The sequence below is a fragment of the Caretta caretta genome, chromosome 28, assembly GCF_965140235.1.
Source record: "Caretta caretta isolate rCarCar2 chromosome 28, rCarCar1.hap1, whole genome shotgun sequence".
Lineage (NCBI taxonomy): Eukaryota > Metazoa > Chordata > Testudines > Cheloniidae > Caretta > Caretta caretta.
The window spans coordinates 3248797-3265190 of NC_134233.1; the positions used below are offsets into that span (position 1 = coordinate 3248797).

At 58.1% G+C, this 16394-nt stretch overlaps 1 protein-coding gene across 1 annotated transcript in view; it reads left to right on the forward strand.

Annotated features, from left to right (window-relative positions):
• The window catches only part of LOC125628548 (polyunsaturated fatty acid lipoxygenase ALOX15B-like), a 92874-nt gene that overhangs the window by 63490 nt on the left and 12990 nt on the right, over positions 1–16394 (forward strand). The window contains exons 4-8 of the mRNA XM_075124055.1: positions 492–707; positions 9255–9621; positions 12967–13171; positions 14005–14086; positions 14640–14762. Coding sequence (XP_074980156.1) covers positions 628–707; positions 9255–9621; positions 12967–13171; positions 14005–14086; positions 14640–14762 — 857 coding nt within the window. The 5' untranslated portion in view covers positions 492–627. The remainder of the gene's footprint in view (positions 1–491; positions 708–9254; positions 9622–12966; positions 13172–14004; positions 14087–14639; positions 14763–16394) is intronic.

Sequence of the window (16394 nt, forward strand, 5' to 3'; positions counted from 1 at the left end):
CTGCTCCCCATTCCCTGCCCCCAATCCCTATCCCCACTGCTCCCCATTCCCTGCTCCCCAGCCCCTCTGTTCCCCATTCCTGCTCCCCAACCCTCCATCCCCACTGCTCCCCATTCCCTGCCACCAAACCCTATCCCCACTGCTCCCCATTCCCTGCTCCCCAGCCCCTCTGTTCCCCATCCCTGCTCCCCACCCCCTATCTCCACTGCTCCCCATTCCCTGCCACCAAACCCTATCCCCACTGCTCCCCATTCCCTGCCCCCAATCCCTATCCCCACTGCTCCCCATTCCCTGCTCCCCAGCCCCTCTGTTCCCCATCCCTGCTCCCCACCCCCCATCTCCACTGCCCCCTCCCTGCTCCGTAACCCTCCATCCTTGCTCCCCATCCCTGCTCCCTAAACCCCATCCCCGGTTTCCCCAATATAGTTGGGGGAAATACAGGCACTAAAATGGAGTCCAGAGTCACCTGATCTGCTCACATGCCCTTGCAGGCTTCCATGAGTCCCAGCAGCCATTACTCAGACCCTGACTGACGCGGCCTCAGGTGAGGGGAAGCTTTGCCCACGGCCCCGAGGCTGCGATGACGAGCCATTACCTTGGCTAGCCCCTGCACAAGGTGCTGCCTGGATGGAAACCGACGTTGTGGGTCTCGCTCAGCGGCAAAGACATTTGGAATTCAGACGCAGCGTCAAGATTCAGCTCTCCAGGTACAAGGTGCATGCCTTTTGCTCGAAAACCTCTCCTTGTCTCCGGGCATTGTTAAGCATTGCGTTTCTTTAGCTGGTGACCACTTGCTACGGATGTTCACCCATGTCATGAGGTGGCGGGCCTCAGTTTCCCCGTCCACACAGCAGACCAGGCGTATTAGGGTTTCTCTGCTGGGACAAGGTTTAAGCTTGTTCACAGGTGCAAGTTGAGCAGCAATCTAGTCACAGGGCTTCCTGGAGGCTACGGCTGGCATGTCCCAAACATCAGGCATGTCGCCGGTTTTCCTAGGGTTTACCATCCACACCAAACTCTTGGTTATAAGATTTCCCATGAGCGACACACTTCCATAGAATCACAGAAGATGAGGGTTGGAAGGGACCTCAGGAGGTCATCTAGTCCAACCCCCTGCTCAAAGCAGGACCAACCTGGGACAAAGTGGGACTGTTCTTAATGTTCTCTCTGAACTCTGTGGGGGTGCCTCAGTTTCCCCTAGGCACTTCTTAAGTATCTAGGTGCTGGGATAAGCTGTGTGATTGTTGCAGAGCCCTAGAGGGCCAGTGGCAGACTGTCTAGACAGAGAATGGCCGGCACCCCATCTCCTGGCAAGTGATGGCCTGGGCCCCCTCCCCTGCAAGGTGGGAGCTGAAGGGGTTGGAGAACAAAGAGATCAGGTGGCCTCCTGGCCCAAAAAAGAGACAAAGGCCAGAGGAGGGGCTGGAGGGGGTGTCAGTTTGGAGCTGGCTGGGGAAAGCAATGGAGGACCAGACTCGGGGTCTGGCCTCCCTGCCCCCAAAGATGGACCTGACTGAGGGGTCGTGTTCTCTGTACCTACAAGCTCCGTGTTAGACCATGTTCTTGTCATCTAATAAACCTTCTGTTTTACTGGCTGACTGAGAGTCACATCTGACTGCGGAGGTGGGGGGCAGGACCCTCCGGCTTCCCCAGACCCCGCCGGGGTGGACTCGCTGTGGGAAGCGCACGGAGGGGCAGAGACCAGCGAGAAGGACTGTTGCAGTAATGGGGTCCCCCTGGGGACTGCGGTGAGCAGTCTCGGGGCGGTGGAATCTGTGGCTCAATCCTGGGAGAGAGGTGGTGACCTGGAGAAGGGCTGGCACACTAGGGAAACTGTGGGGAGCTGAGAGCGCACAGGCCTGTGAGTCCACAGCAACATGGGAAGAGCGGAGTGATGGCCTGTCACCGTCTCCTTAAGAAGGACATTGTAACCCTGTGCAAAAAGAGAGGGTTACACATTTGAAGTTCACCAAAGCACAGTTAATCGTGCAGCTGGAGGAGGATGACCGCTCTAAGGAGCAGATTCCTGACCCCAAATGGGGCTATAGCAGGATCTGGGAGCAGCTGGAGTGGGAGCCAGGCATCGCCGAGACTCCTGTCCCCGACCAGACGGGGGTCTTCACGATCGGGTTCCCCATCGGGGGATCCGAGACAGACGGGATTGGAGCTGAGTCCGAGAGAGCCAGAGGACTGTGAGAGACAGCGAGAGCCCGAGAAAGAGCTGCAGAAGCAGCAGCAGCATGAACTGGCGGTGGTGGGGCGGAGAGGCCTAGGGGACCTCCCAGGGGTGAGTGGGGATAGACCCCGGGGGGCCAGTTCCGCAGGGAACCTTGAGACTAAATTGCTGCCCCTGGTTAAGGACGGGGGGGGGGGGGATGTGGATGCCACCCCACTGCCTTTGAGCAGGCTGGAGATTTGAACCAGGGGGACCCTGTGGAAAAGCCCTGGTGTCTAGCTCCCTTGCTGGGTCCCAAGGCCACAGACTCCGTCAGCCAGATGAGTGGGGAGGTGGACAGGCTCCCACTCCTGACCCCAACCTGTATGTCTGTGTGGAGTCTCCTGGGGCCAGGACCCTCGGACCCCCAGTGGGAGCGGAAGTGATGGTCAATGGGGAGACATTTGTGGGGTGGCGAGATCCTGGGACAGAGAGAACTGTTGTCAGGCCCCAGATGGTGCAGCCCCACCAGATGCTGAGGGGCTGTGTGAGCTGGGTGAAGGTCCCAGGGACGAAGCCCCTCGCCCTGCCTATGGCCCAGATCTCTGTGCAGACCCAGGAGAGGTGGGGCTGGCTGGTCGTTGGGGTACTCCAGGATACCAGCTGCGAGACCCTGTTGTGGGGCGACTGTGTCTCTTTGGGACAGGATCCAGGCCCTGCTCCTGTAACGGCCAAGGGTTTGAATTTGAACCCAGGGAACCAATCGGTGGAGAGGGAAATGGTCCGTGAAAATGCAGATGACCTGGCTGGCAGGGGGGAGGAGCGGCTAGGCTCAGGATACCTGCCTGCCTGTAACCAGACCCTGGGGCTGGGTGGGTCAGAGAGATGCTCCCTGCCCCCCTGAACACCAGAGAGGGGGCTCCTGCTGGCTCTGATGCTATAAGGAGAGCAGAGAGCTCGCTGCCTGCCCCCACTGGGACAGCAAGGGCAGCGCTGAGCAAGGGGGGAGATAAGACCCCAGCTGAGTGGGGGGACCCACAGGCAGGGCAGGTCGGCTGCCAACCAGGTCGGCTGCCTTGCCCAGAGGCGCTGCTGGGAAGTGATCCCACGGCAGGGAGGGAGCGACCAGGGACAGGGCTCAACAGGGCTGTGACCCCAGGTGCAGACAGCGAGAGGGAACAGGTCTCCCTCCCTCCCCCACCAGCTGAATCCCAGACCAAGCTGCAGGAGGATCCCTCCTTGGAGGAGCTGAGGGAACGTGCTGGCCGCAGGCTGCAAACCCCCTTGGGGAAGGCTGCAGGGACAGATCCCCGCGGGAGAAGGGGTTCCTGTCCCGGGAAGGGGCTCCCCAAGGGGAAGTAGAACTGTGGGGGATCAGGAGGCAGCCGGTGGTGCCCCAGAAGTACCCCCGCAGGCTGTCGTACCTGGCCCACCATGTCCCTCTCTCGGGACACCAGGGGATCCAGCGTCCCCGGCAGCAGCTGCTGCAGAACTGTGACAGGCCCGGAGTCTGGGACGCGGCCCAGCGGCCCGGCAGGTCCCGCGACCCCTGCCGGGGGAGGGGGGAAAGGCCCGGGATAAGGGTGAAGCCCCCTTGAAACCCCTGCCCATCACAGAGGAGCCTTTCCAGAAGGGGGCCATGGACACAGGGGGCAGGGCCGGTGCAAGGATATTTTGCACCCCAGGCGAAACTTCCACCTTGCACCCCCCACCCCCACCCCGCACATTAGTTCATTGAGGGGCAAATCCCAACGAGCCTTTATAGCTCTAACTGCACCGGTTACCTCTTGATTATTAAAACGATATTTCTTAATGATCAGTAACGAATACAATCATACAATACAAGGACAGAGGGGATATTTTATTGTCGGGGTATAAATCTTTTTCTCTCATCATATAAATCATACCTGCCACTACGAAGGAAGGTCTTGTGTGTGAGTCACGTGCCGGGGAGTGAGCAGACCCTTGTTCGATTCCCAGCTTTTCCTCCGAATTCCTGCAACGCCCAAATTCTCCTCCCTTGCGAGGCACCTCAGAGGAACATCTAGAAGAGCTAGCTCTTTCCTAGACATATCCTTGGGCCAACCTGACACCCCTATGCCTCAGTTTCAATGGCATAGGCACATTGCCCCCCAAGAACTCCAGCGAGCAGGGATAGGGCGTGTGCATGGCCCACCACCCCTAGAGGACAGGCTACCATATTTGCAACCACTGTGGAGAAAGGTGTAAGGGGAACATGACCAAGTCTGGAGTCCAGCACCTTTTGAGGGAATTTGTGCACCAAGGGTCCCCAGAGTGAGTCCCTGAAGCAGGACCCCTTGCAATCACATCCTATGGGTCCTAGGATGCAGGACAACCCAGATCTGTCAGTTTATGGTTAAAGAGCACGTCAAATGCCATTGCGTCTACGAGCTGACGATTAGAGAAGACAGCACCAAAGAACGGGCATAACTTCAACCACGGGAGCCGTCCTGCTCTGTTTAAAGTGACTCACATGCGTCAGTGCCTGTCACATGGGGGCTGGAGTACAATTCCCAGGGCGCTGTGTTCTGGAAATATTAACGTTGGAGATTTACAGTGCCAGAGGCGTCCACCAAGTTGGGGCCCCATTGTGCTCGGAACGAAATTGATACATAGTAAATGATCGTCCCCAGGTGTTTACAGTCTAAAGACAGGATAGAACAGGTGCCTAGGCAAACAACGGGGCAGGTTGTCAGCGGGGCGGACGGCTGTGGGAATGTTTCTTTTAGAATGGAATCCAAATTAATAAGTAAAGTCCCTTGGCATAGCCTACCAAGAATCAACTTTGCAGTTGACAAATCCCACTCAGTTCATTGCTCATCTGACTGTCAGAAACTTTCATGAAAATCTAGGCTCTTTATCTCTGAGATAAAAAATGGCTTTCTCTCGCCCCATCCTCTGGAAACCGAACTACTTGGTGGCTTCGTTGGTACGAGTTCATTGTTTTTCCTTTGACTTTCAATTTGCTGTGCCAAGATTTGAGTAACAGAACCTCCAAAGGCAGAAATGGGGAAAAATAAAAAAGGGGGTTTCCCCAGCCGCAACTGTCAAAGTCGTTCTCTTTCTTTGTAAAAAGAAAAGGAGGACTTGTGGCACCTTAGAGACTAACCAATTTATTTGAGCATAAGCTTTTGTGAGCTACAGCTCACTTCATCGGATGGATTAAAGTGAGTAAAACAAGACTTCTTTAAAGGTGTTTCCCCAGCCTCAACTGTCAAAGTCGTTCTCTTTCTTTGTGAGTTTTTAACAAGGTTAAAGTGAGTAAAACAAGACTTCTTTAAAGGTGTGCTGGTCCAAGTAGAAACAAACTCACTTTGGATAAACACATGAAAATACTTTATATTTACTCCTCAACCCTGTAACTGGTCTCTTTTTATCTGAAATCTGAAGAGTATTCCCATCTTGCCGGATAAGCTATGATCTAGGGCTTCTTCTGAATTCTGTACCATTGTTCTGGAAGGTAACCAAGATTTTCAATGGTGGACACAGAATCTGCTTTTCGGACACAAAACACAAAAGGCCAAAAATGCAATGTGATGGGATATCAAGTTACTGAAGAACCCTAAATACGCATTTATGCGCCAGCCCCCGTGCACCCCCCAGCTAACCTCACCACGCTTGGGCTCTGCGGCCCCCGGGCATGTGAACCGCGGGGCCCTAAGCCTGCTCCGGGAGGGGCATCCGCTGCAGGAGCCCCCAGGGGGATGGGAGGGGGAAAGCCAGGCCCCAGCCTGGGCAGGAGGGGCGGGGGGTGCGGCTGCTTCCCACTAGCGGCGCTGCGGCCTTTGCATGCTGCCCCCCTGCATTGTGCCGTCTCCTCCATGGCTGGGGCTCGCCGCCCCCGCAAGCCGACACTCTGGCTCTCCGGGGCCTCCGGAAGGCGGCTCCTCCCTGTCGAGCCAGGGCACCGCTTTTTGGCGCCTGTGATGAAGTGGGACCGTTCTTAATGTTTCCTCTGAATAGTGTGGGGGTGCCTCAGTTTCCCCTGTGCAGTTCTTAAGTATCTAGGTGGTGGGACAAGGGTGTATGCCCCCCAGAATGGACCCAGCTGAGGGGTCCTGTTCTTTGCACCTACAAGCTCTGTGTTAGACCATGTTCCTGTCGTCTGATAAACCTCTGTTTTACTGGCTGGCTGAGAGTCATTTCTGACTGCAAAGTTGGGGTGCAGGACCCTCTGGCTTCCCCAGGACCCCGCCTGGGCAGACTCGCTGGGGGAAGCGCACGGAGGGGCAGAGGATGCTGAATGCTCCGAGGTCAGACCCAGGAAGGTGGAAGCCGGGTGAGCTGGGTGTCCTGCAGACAGTCTGCTCCCAGAGAGGAGACTTCCCCAGAATCCTGACTGGCTTCGTCGGGAGCAGGTCCAGAGCATCGCCCGGGGACGCCGGGACAGCCCCCCGCAACCACTTGGCGCCCTCGTTCGCCTAGTGGTTGCACCGGCCCTGATTATGGGGCCCCTCAGCAAGGCGACCCGGTTGGGGAAGAAATACGTCCTTGTGGCGATGGATCTCGCTACCCAGAGGCGAGTGCTCTGTCCTTCACCGAGGCAGACGCCATGGCAGGGGGTCCCCAGCGAGGTCCTTACAGACCAGGAGTCCACTGTCCTGTCAGCCCTGCTACGGGGCTGGTGGGAGAAATGGGGGGTCTGGCCCACCTGGGCCTCGGCGTGTCACCCTCTGTCCCACGGGCTGGTGGAGAGAGTTTATGGGGCCCTGGGGATGATGCAGAGGACTTTTATGAATCAGCATCTGCAGGATGGGAACAAGGACCTGCCCCACTTGCGGTACGGGGACATGCCCCAGGAATCCACCAGGTTTTTCCCTTTCAAGCTGCTGGATGGGAGGAGAGTTAGGGGACCCCTGGACCTGGTAAGGGCCAGTCAGGAGGAGAAGTGGGAAGACCCCCTGGTGGATCTCTCCCCTGAGGTGGGAGCCAGTGCTCCCATCAGGTGTCCCCCGTTCAGAGTCACTGGGAAAACAGCCCAGAGCCTGGAGAGAGAGGTCAAGGACATGCTGGTTTTAGAGGTGATCCAGCCGTTCAACACCCGATGAGCTTCACCCGTGGGGTGGGTCCCCAAGAAAGACGGGTCAATCTGGTTCTGTGGGGACTATCGGAAGCTTAATGCCATCACCGTGTCCGATGCCTACCCCAGGCCTAGGCCTGGTGAGATTCTAGACGAGCTTTGGGGGGGCTCATTACCTCTCTACTAGGGATCTCATCAAGGGCGACTGGTAGGTGCCTTTGGACCCAGATGCCAGGTTGAAATCTGCCTTCACCAGCCCTTTGGGGCTCTGTGAGTTCCCAGTCCTGCCTTTCGAGCCCAAGGGGGCATCGGCCACCTCCCAGCGCCGGGTAGATCGGTTACTGGTGGGGATGGAGAACTTGGCCGTGGCGTCCATTGATGACATCTGGGTCTTTAGCCAGACCTGGGAGGAACACGTGTCCCAGGTGAAGAGGGGCCTGAAGGAGGCAGGACTGATGGTAAAAGCTGGAAGGTGTAAGGTGGGGATGGCAGAGGTGTCGTACCTGGGCATCCCCAGGGGAGGCGGCTGCCCAAGCCCAGAGCTGGCCAAGGTGGAGAGGATCAGAGACTGGCCCTTTCCCCAGACCAAGAAACAGGTCCAGGCCTTTATCGGGATGGCAGGGTACTACTAGGGGTTTGTACCCCACTTCAGCTCCCTAGCTGCCCCCATCACTGAGCTACGTAAGAAGGGGAAGCCAGACGAGGTGGTCTGGACCGAGCAGTGCCAGGAGGCTTTCCGGGCGCTGAAGGAGGCTCTAATCCAGGGCCCGGTAAATCTGGTAAACCCGGACCGTGCAAGCCCTTTTCAGTGTTCACTGACACCTCCGATGCAGGGCTGGGCACGGTGCTGATGCAGGCCGATGCTAAGCGGGAGAGACACCCCACCGGGTACCCGAGCAAGAAGCTGCTGCCCCGGGAGCAGAGCCATGCGAACGGAGAGAAGAAATGCCTGGCCATGGGGCAGGCCCTTAAGAAGCTGCAGCCGTATCCATTGGGGCGACTCTTTACTGTGTATCCTGACCCCCCTGCCCCTATGTGGCTGCATCCAATGAAAGGGGCTGATGCCGCGGGTGACAGAGACACGTGGCCAGAGGGTGGCCATGGTGAAGAGGGGGGCTCTTAACCCAGAGAGCCTGAATTGCAGCCCTCCAGACTGGGGCGCTGGGAGAAGACCTGATCCCAGTTTGAACCCCGGGGGTGGCAAAAGGGCACGGGCCGCATAAACCTCCCCACATGCGGCCTGCGAGTGCCGTCAGGCACAGCCGACCTAAGGGAGGGCGTGAAACAGGAAGGGCCTGGTGTAAGCCCCACCAAGGAACGGGAGAGATGCTGGGGCATCCATGGGAACGTTGGTGGGGTCGAACTTCCCCAGGTCACCGGCTAAAGTGACCCCGCTCAGTTCGGTCTTGAAGGGGGGGAGAGATGTGGCGAAGCGGGACTGTTCTTAATGTTGAATATTGTGGGGGTGCCTCTGAATATTGTGGGGGTGCCTCAGTTTCCCCTATGCATTACATAAGTATCTAGGTGGTGGGATAAGGGGGTGTGATTGTTGCAGAGCCCGAGAGGGCAGGTGTGATGCTGTCTGCACAGAGAATGGCTGACACTCTTGTCTCCTGGCAACCGATGGCCTGGGCCCCTCTCCTGGAAGGTGCCAATTGAAGGGGCTGGAGAACAAAGAGATCAGGTGGCCTCCTGGCTCAGGAAAGAGACAAAGGCCAGAGGAGGGGCTGGAGAGTTTCAGTTTGGAGCTGGCTGGGGAAACAGAGGGAGACCCAGGGCCGGGGTCTGGGCTCCCCACTCCCCAAGGTGGACCTGACTGAGGGGGCCCTGGTTTTGGACCGTGTTCCTGTCCTCCAATAAACCTTTTACCCCCTTTCTTCTTCCCTGATCCCCAAACCCCTGCACCCCCTTTCTTCCCCCTCCAAATCCATCCCTGCTCCCCAAACCCCTGCCCCCCAACCCTGCCCCCCAACCCACAACACCCCGTTTCTTCTCCCCTGCTCCCCAAACCCCTGGGCCCCTTCTTTCGCCTTCCAACCTCATCCCTGCTCCCCAAAGCCACAACACCGCCTTCCTTCTCCCCTGCTCCCCAAACCCATCCCTGCACCCTAGCCCTGTTCCACAACCCACAGCACCCCCGTTTTTCTCTCCTGCACCCCCTTCCTTCCCCCTCCACCCTCATCCCTGCTCCCCAAACCCGCTCTTCCTGTCTATTTGTAGGTGTTTCTTCCACGCCCATCACCTTGGCATCAGAGCTCAGTCCAGGGGAGCATTGAGCAACAGGGCCCAGGTCACACAACCACTGGGCACCAGGTCTGTTATTACGACAAGAAAGAAGCGTCTGCCTCTGGGGAGAGGCCGGAGCAACCACTGCAGGACAGACGTGCAGCCACAGTGCACAACTGGACCGACCTGTCCCGCTCTGGTGACGACTGTTCGGCAGGGGGCTGGCTGGGGAGCAAGGGTGGGGTGCTGCAGGGGGTTGGGGAGCAGGGATGGTTTGTTATTACGGTGTTTGGCCCTGCCTTGAGCGCAGGGAACAGGACCAGATGACCTAGTGACGTCCCTTCCAGGCCTACGCTTCAATGATGCTATGGGGTTTGGAGGGCAGGGTTGGGGAGCGGGGATGGGGGAACAGAGGGGATGGGGGTTGAAGGGCAGGGAATGGGGAACAGAGGGGCTGGGGGGCAGGGATGGGGAAACAGAGGGGATGGGGGTTGGGGGACAAGGATGGGGGTAGTGGAGATGGGGGCTGGGGGGCAGGGATGGGGGTAGCGGGGATGGGGTTTGAGGAGCAGGGATGGGGGAACAGAGGGGATGGGGGATGGGGGGCAGGGATGGGGGAGCAGGAGGGTTGGGGAGCAGGGTTGGGAGGCAGGGGGCACTGCCCAGACCCATGGAGGGTTGCCAGGTGTCCGATTTTCGACCGGAACAGTGGGTCGAGAAGGGATCCTGGCGGCTCCAGTCAGCATGGCTGACCAGGCCGTTAAAAGTCCGGTCAGCGTTGCAGTGGGGCTAAGGCAGGCTAGTCCCTACGTGTCCTGGCACCGCGCTGCACTCGGGAACAGCCAGCTGGTCCGGCTCCTAGGCGGGGGGACCGGGGGCTCCATGCGCTGCCCCCACCCTGAGCACCAGCTCCATACTCCTATTGGCCGGGAACCACAGCTAATGGGAGCTGGTGGGGCAGTGGCTGCAGGAGAGAGCAGTGCACGGATCCTCCTGGCCTCCCCGCCTAGGAGCCGGACCTGCGGTGCCAGGACATGTAGGGACTAGGCTGCCTTAGCCCCTCTGCGACGCGGACCGGGAGCCACCAGAGGTAAGACCAACCCTGAGCCACAACCCCTGCCCAGCCCTTAGCCCCCCAAAACCTGGAGCCTCCTCCTGCACCCCAATCCCCTCATGCCCGGGCCCATCCTGGAGCCTGCACCCCCAGCTGGAGCCCTCACTCCCCCTGCACCCCAACCCCCTTCCTCAGCCCACAGCCCCCTCCCACACCCTGAACCCCTCTGTCACACCCCCCAGCCTAGAGCCCTCTGCTGCACCCCAATCCCCTCATCCCCAGACCCACCCCAGAGCCTGCACCCCCAGCCAGAGCCCTCACCCCCTCCCGCACCCCAACCCCCTGCCCCAGCCCAGTGAAAGTGAGTGAGGGAGAGAGAGCCACTGAGGAACGGAGAATGTAGTGAGTGGGGGGGGGGGCAGGGCCCCTGGAAGGGGTGGGGCAGGGGGCGGGGCCTCAGGGCCAGGGCAGGGCTAGGGTGTTCGGTTTTGCGGGATTAGAAAGTTGGCAACCCCCGGACCGAGATCAGGGCCCCGTCGTGCCAGGTGCTGCCCAGACCCCAGCTGAGATCAGACCCCCCCGCCCCCCCGGCTTGTATGACTCTATCGATCCATCCCCCAGTCTGTGGCAAGCCCTAGGCTCTGGAGCGCCCCATGGAAGCTCTCTGGGCACTGCCGTGTGCCAGCTGGCCCCGCCCACCCGCTGTGCTCAGGGCATGGCCCTCATCACGGGTGCAGCGAGGTGTGGAGTGATGTGGAAGAGCCAGGCGGGGCTCAGCCTGGGGGCGCTGCATTCCCCGCCTCCTCCACTCCCGCTTGGCCTCCGTCCGAAGGCAGCCGGTGAATAAGCAGAGGTCACCCAGCCAGCTCCCCGCGAGCGAGAACTCCCAGCTCCACCGTCGGGACGGGCTCCCCAGACTATCCGCCCCTTGGAGCCAGGAGCCCCCTCATTGCCTGGGAGCAGCCCGGCCCCCAGCCCATCCCTGATGGCCGTCTACAAAGTCCAGGTGTCCACCGGCCAGGGCTCCCTGGCTGGCACTTTTGACACCATCTCCATCACCCTGGTGGGCATCGACGGGGAAAGCCCCAAGCATGTGCTGGACCGATACGGGTTGGACTTTCAGCCGGGATCAGTGAGTATTTTATGGGGTTCCTTCTGCGGGGGGGCAGGGGCGGAGATCCATTCAGGAAGAGAGGAGCAATAGTTTGAGGGCCTGGTTGGGGCTCAGGACCCCTGGGTTCTATTTATGGCTCTGCCCCCAGAGGCCAGCGGTCGTGCCTCAGTTTCCCCGGGGGTACAATGGGAGAGAATGACCCTGCCTTTGGGTTCAGGTGGCGCTCGAGTCCTCAAACGAGAGGAGCGGGATCTCCCGTCTCCATCGGAGCCTGGTTGACGCCAGGCCAGACCAGGCTGACTCACTCACATGCAGCTGCCGGGAGCCGGGGGGGAGGCAGTGCTGGGGTGCCCTCATGCCAGCCTGACGGGGCGGGGTGGGAGCTCCAGATGGAATCCCAGTGCTGTGCGCTGGGAGGGGAGGCCCCAGCCCTTCCTCGGACCCCTGCCCCGCAGTGGGGAGAGTGAGGGGGGCTGCAGCCTGGATGCTGGGGATTTCCACGGGAGCGTCAGCGGCCCGCAAGGCTGAACTGTACCAGCTGTGGTCTTCGGGCTGCACCCTCACCTAGCACTGGGGGTCTAGGCCTGGGATGGTCTCTACTTGTAGGTCTGGGCAGCGCCTGGTACAATGGGGCCCTGATCTCAGTCAGGGTCTGGGCAGCGCCTGGGACAATGGGGCCCTGATCTAGGTCGGGGTCTGGACAGCGCCTGGCACAACGGGGCCAACGGGGCCCTGATCTCGATCGGGGTCTGGGCAGCGCCTGATACAATGGGGACCTGATCTCAGTCAGGGTCTGGACAGTGCCTGGCACAACGGGGCCAACGGGGCCCTGATCTCGATCGGGGTCTGGGCAGCGCCTGATACAATGGGGACCTGATCTCAGTCAGGGTCTGGACAGCGCCTGGCACAACGGGGCCCTGATCTTGGTCGGGGTCTGGGCAGCGCCTGGCACAACGGGGCCCTGATCTCGGTCGGGGTCTGGGCAGCTTCTGGCACAATTATTTACACGAGCTGAGGATCTGGTCAATAAACACTCTCCATGTTTGTGTCACTTGGAAGAAATGGCAATGGGGGATTACAGTTCAGCGGGCCAAAGAGCTGGTGTCAATGGGGGCCAAACCCCCAGCCGGTGTCAGTGGGCGTCTCTCCATGGGCGTCCATGGGGCCAGATCCCCCATTGGGTTTCAAGGGGCTGAGGATCTGGCCCCATTGATTGCAATGGAGAGACACCCATTGACTCCAGCTGGGGATCCAGCGACGGCGAAGAAGGAGCTGTACCCGCAGATCTGCCCGTGCAACGCTCTCCATCCCGAGTGGCCGGGAACGCAGGCTCCGTGCCCGGGGCTCGAACCCTCCCCCTGCTCTGTCTCCCCCAGGTGCGGGAGTACGAGGTGCCCAGTGAGCGAGCCCTGGGGCCGATCTTGCTGATCCGGCTCCACAAGGAGCCCTATTCCGTGTTCCCCGAGAGTATGTGGTACTGCAATACGGTCCGGGTGACGTCCCCCGAGGGAGACATCTACCGCTTCCCCTGCTACCGGTGGATTCAGGGCTACTGCACCGTGGAGCTGGTGGAAAGCACAGGTATGAGCCACTGCGGGTGCGCCTGGACTCCTGGGTTCCCTTTCTTCTTGCCACTCGTGCATCTCTGTGGGTGCTGGATTCCTACCAGGCCCTGGGGCTAGCCGTCCCCTCCAGGAGAAACCCACTGCCCAGGATACCTGAGGCCCGGTCTGCACGTGGGCGATTTTAAATCCAGTTTAGCTAAGTGGGTGCATCTTTGCGTGTGGACACACTTCAACCGGCATCACCTGCCGTAGACAGGTTTAGCCCACGGGGGTCAATTTACAGCTGGCTGGAGCTTGATGGTGCCCCCGAGCTGTGAGAGGAGTCAGCAACCGAGCAGAGATAATTTATTTGTTTTCATGAAAAGTGGGAAGAGAGGGAAGGTATCATAGCGATTAGCTAGCTCGCTAGATGGGTGTGGGGCGGTGGATAGATAGATGGGTGTGTATGGGGAAAGAACATAAGAACGGCCAAAATTGGTCAGACCAAAGGTCCATCTAGCCCAGTCTTCCGACAGTGGCCAATGCCAGGTGCCCCAGAGGGAGTGAACAGAAAAGGTGACCATCAAGTGATCCGTCCCTTAGATAGATACATAGAGGGGGTGGATGGGGATAGGTAGATGGAGGGGAGTGGATGGGGATGGATAGATAGATAGAGGGGGTGGATGGGGATAGATAGATAGATAGATAGATAGATAGATAGTCTGGGGATAGGGAGAAGGCGGGTGTATGGGGTTAGACAGGAAGCTAGAAGGTTGGCAAGAGGGAGCCCTGTCAGGTCAGAGGGGTCTGGGCTACGTCCCACACTGCAGGGCGTGGTCAGATTTCATAGTCCCGCTCTCCTCTCTCCAGCCCAAATCCCTAGTGACGACTCCCACTACCTGCTCCAGAAGTACCGCCGTGAGGAGCTGATGCTGCAACAGGAAAGATATAGGTGAGTCAAAGGGAGAACATTAGGGGCAGTTCCCCTCCCCCTCCAGAGCAATGGGTTCAGGCTCCCCGCAAACTCAGGCAGTGTCACGGTATGGGTTACAGCTGGGTCATGGTTCAAAGCCTTTCTGTGCAGCCCCAGGGGCCAGAAACGAACGAACCTTTTTTTTAAAAAACCCTCAAGCTGAGCTTCTGTTGCAATCGAAGAAATCCAGGGGGCGGGACGGGGTCTGGGGGATGAGGCATGAGCCAGAAGGCCAAGGGCTTAAGCCATCCCTGCTTGCTCCTGGAGCTGATGGAGCGCTCAGTCCCTGCCCTGGCTGCTGTCTTAGTTAAGGCCCAGGTGCGGTGGGGCCTAGTGAATAAAGCCCTGGAGTGGGGAGTCAGGATACCTGGGTTCTGCCATGGCTAATTCCCCCCGCAGCCCCACTCCGTGACTCAGTTTCTCCACCTGTAAAATGGATATAACGACACACTACTCTTTTCTAAGGCGCTTTGAGATTGTTTGACCCAAAGCCGGAGAGGCTTGTTATTAATCGCCCTCTTCCCCGGGACAGGTGGAAGGAGTACATCCCTGGCACCCCGTGGTGTGCCGACATCGACAGTGCCATGACCGCCGAGGTCAACCTCCAATATTCGTTCCCCAAGGCCTCTGCTTTCTTCGGGCGTGGCTTGGCGGCGTAAGCGGCGGGGCGAGGGGCGTGGCTGAAAGTCCACTTCCGAGAGAAGTGGCCCAGCTCCCCAGAGGGATTGAGGTGCCTAAATCCCATTGGAAGAAAGGGGAGTTAGGCGCCCACGTATCCTTGAGGAGCTGACCTTTTGTGTCTGTCATTAGGAGATCCAGAAATTATTTCTTTAGCCGTAACTGTGCCCCACCCTCCAGCCTGACTCCTGTATCACTGAAGGGGGTCTATCTATCTATCTATCTATCTATCTATCTATCTATCTATCTATCTATCCCCATCCACCCCCTCTATCTATCTATCTATCTATCTATCTATCTATCTATCTATCTACCTATCTATCCCACACACCCCATCCACCCCATCTATCTATCTATCCCCACACACCCCATTCACCCCATCTATCTATCTATCTATCCCCACACACCCCATCCACCCCGTCTATCTATCTATCTATCTATCTATCTATCCCCACACACCCCATCAATCTATCTATCTATCCCCACACACCCCATCCACCCCATCTATCTATCTATCTATCTATCTATCTATCTATCTATCTATCTATCCCCATCCACCCCCTCTATCTATCTATCTATCTATCTATCTATCTACCTATCTATCCCACACACCCCATCCACCCCATCTATCTATCTATCCCCACACACCCCATTCACCCCGTCTATCTATCTATCTATCCCCACACACCCCATCCACCCCATCTATCTATCTATCTATCCCCACACACCCCATCAATCTATCTATCCCCACACACCCCATCCACCCCATCTATCTATCTATCTATCTATCTATCCCCATCCACCCCCTCTATCTATCTATCTATCTATCTATCTATCTATCCCACACACCCCATTCACCCCATCTATCTATCTATCTATCTATCTATCTATCTATCACCACACACCCCATCAATCTATCTATCCCCACACACCCCATCCACCCCATCTATCTATCTATCTATCTATCTATCTATCTATCTATCTATCTATCTATCTATCCCCACACACCCCATCCACCCCATCCACCCCATCTATCTATCTATCCCCACACACCCCATCTATCTATCCCCACACACCCCATCCACCCCATCTATCTATCTATCTATCTATGTATCCCCATCCACCCCCTCTATCTATCTATCTATCTATCTATCTATCTATCTATCTATCTATCTATCTATCCCACACACCCCATCCACCCCATCTATCTATCCCCACACACCCCATTCACCTCATCTATCTATCTATCTGTCTATCTATCTATCTATCACCACACACCCCATCAATCTATCTATCTATCCCCACACACCCCATCCACCCCGTCTATCTATCTATCTATCTATCTATCTATCTATCTATCTATCTATGTTCTGCAGGGATCAGTTCATTCCAGATTGTCCTCAGAGATCGGGGTAGTCAATATAAAATTCTTGCTGCTCCGAGGTGAGGTTGGGGCAACGACAGGCGGGGCAATAAGCCGCGGCGGAGATGGGACAGACCTACCGCCCCGGCTGGATCCCCGGGTCCGCTTGGCCCATGCCGAGAAACTGCCTCGTAAGGCGGGCGAATGCGTCTGGGAGCAGGGGAGGCGGGCAGCCCTGCCGAAGGG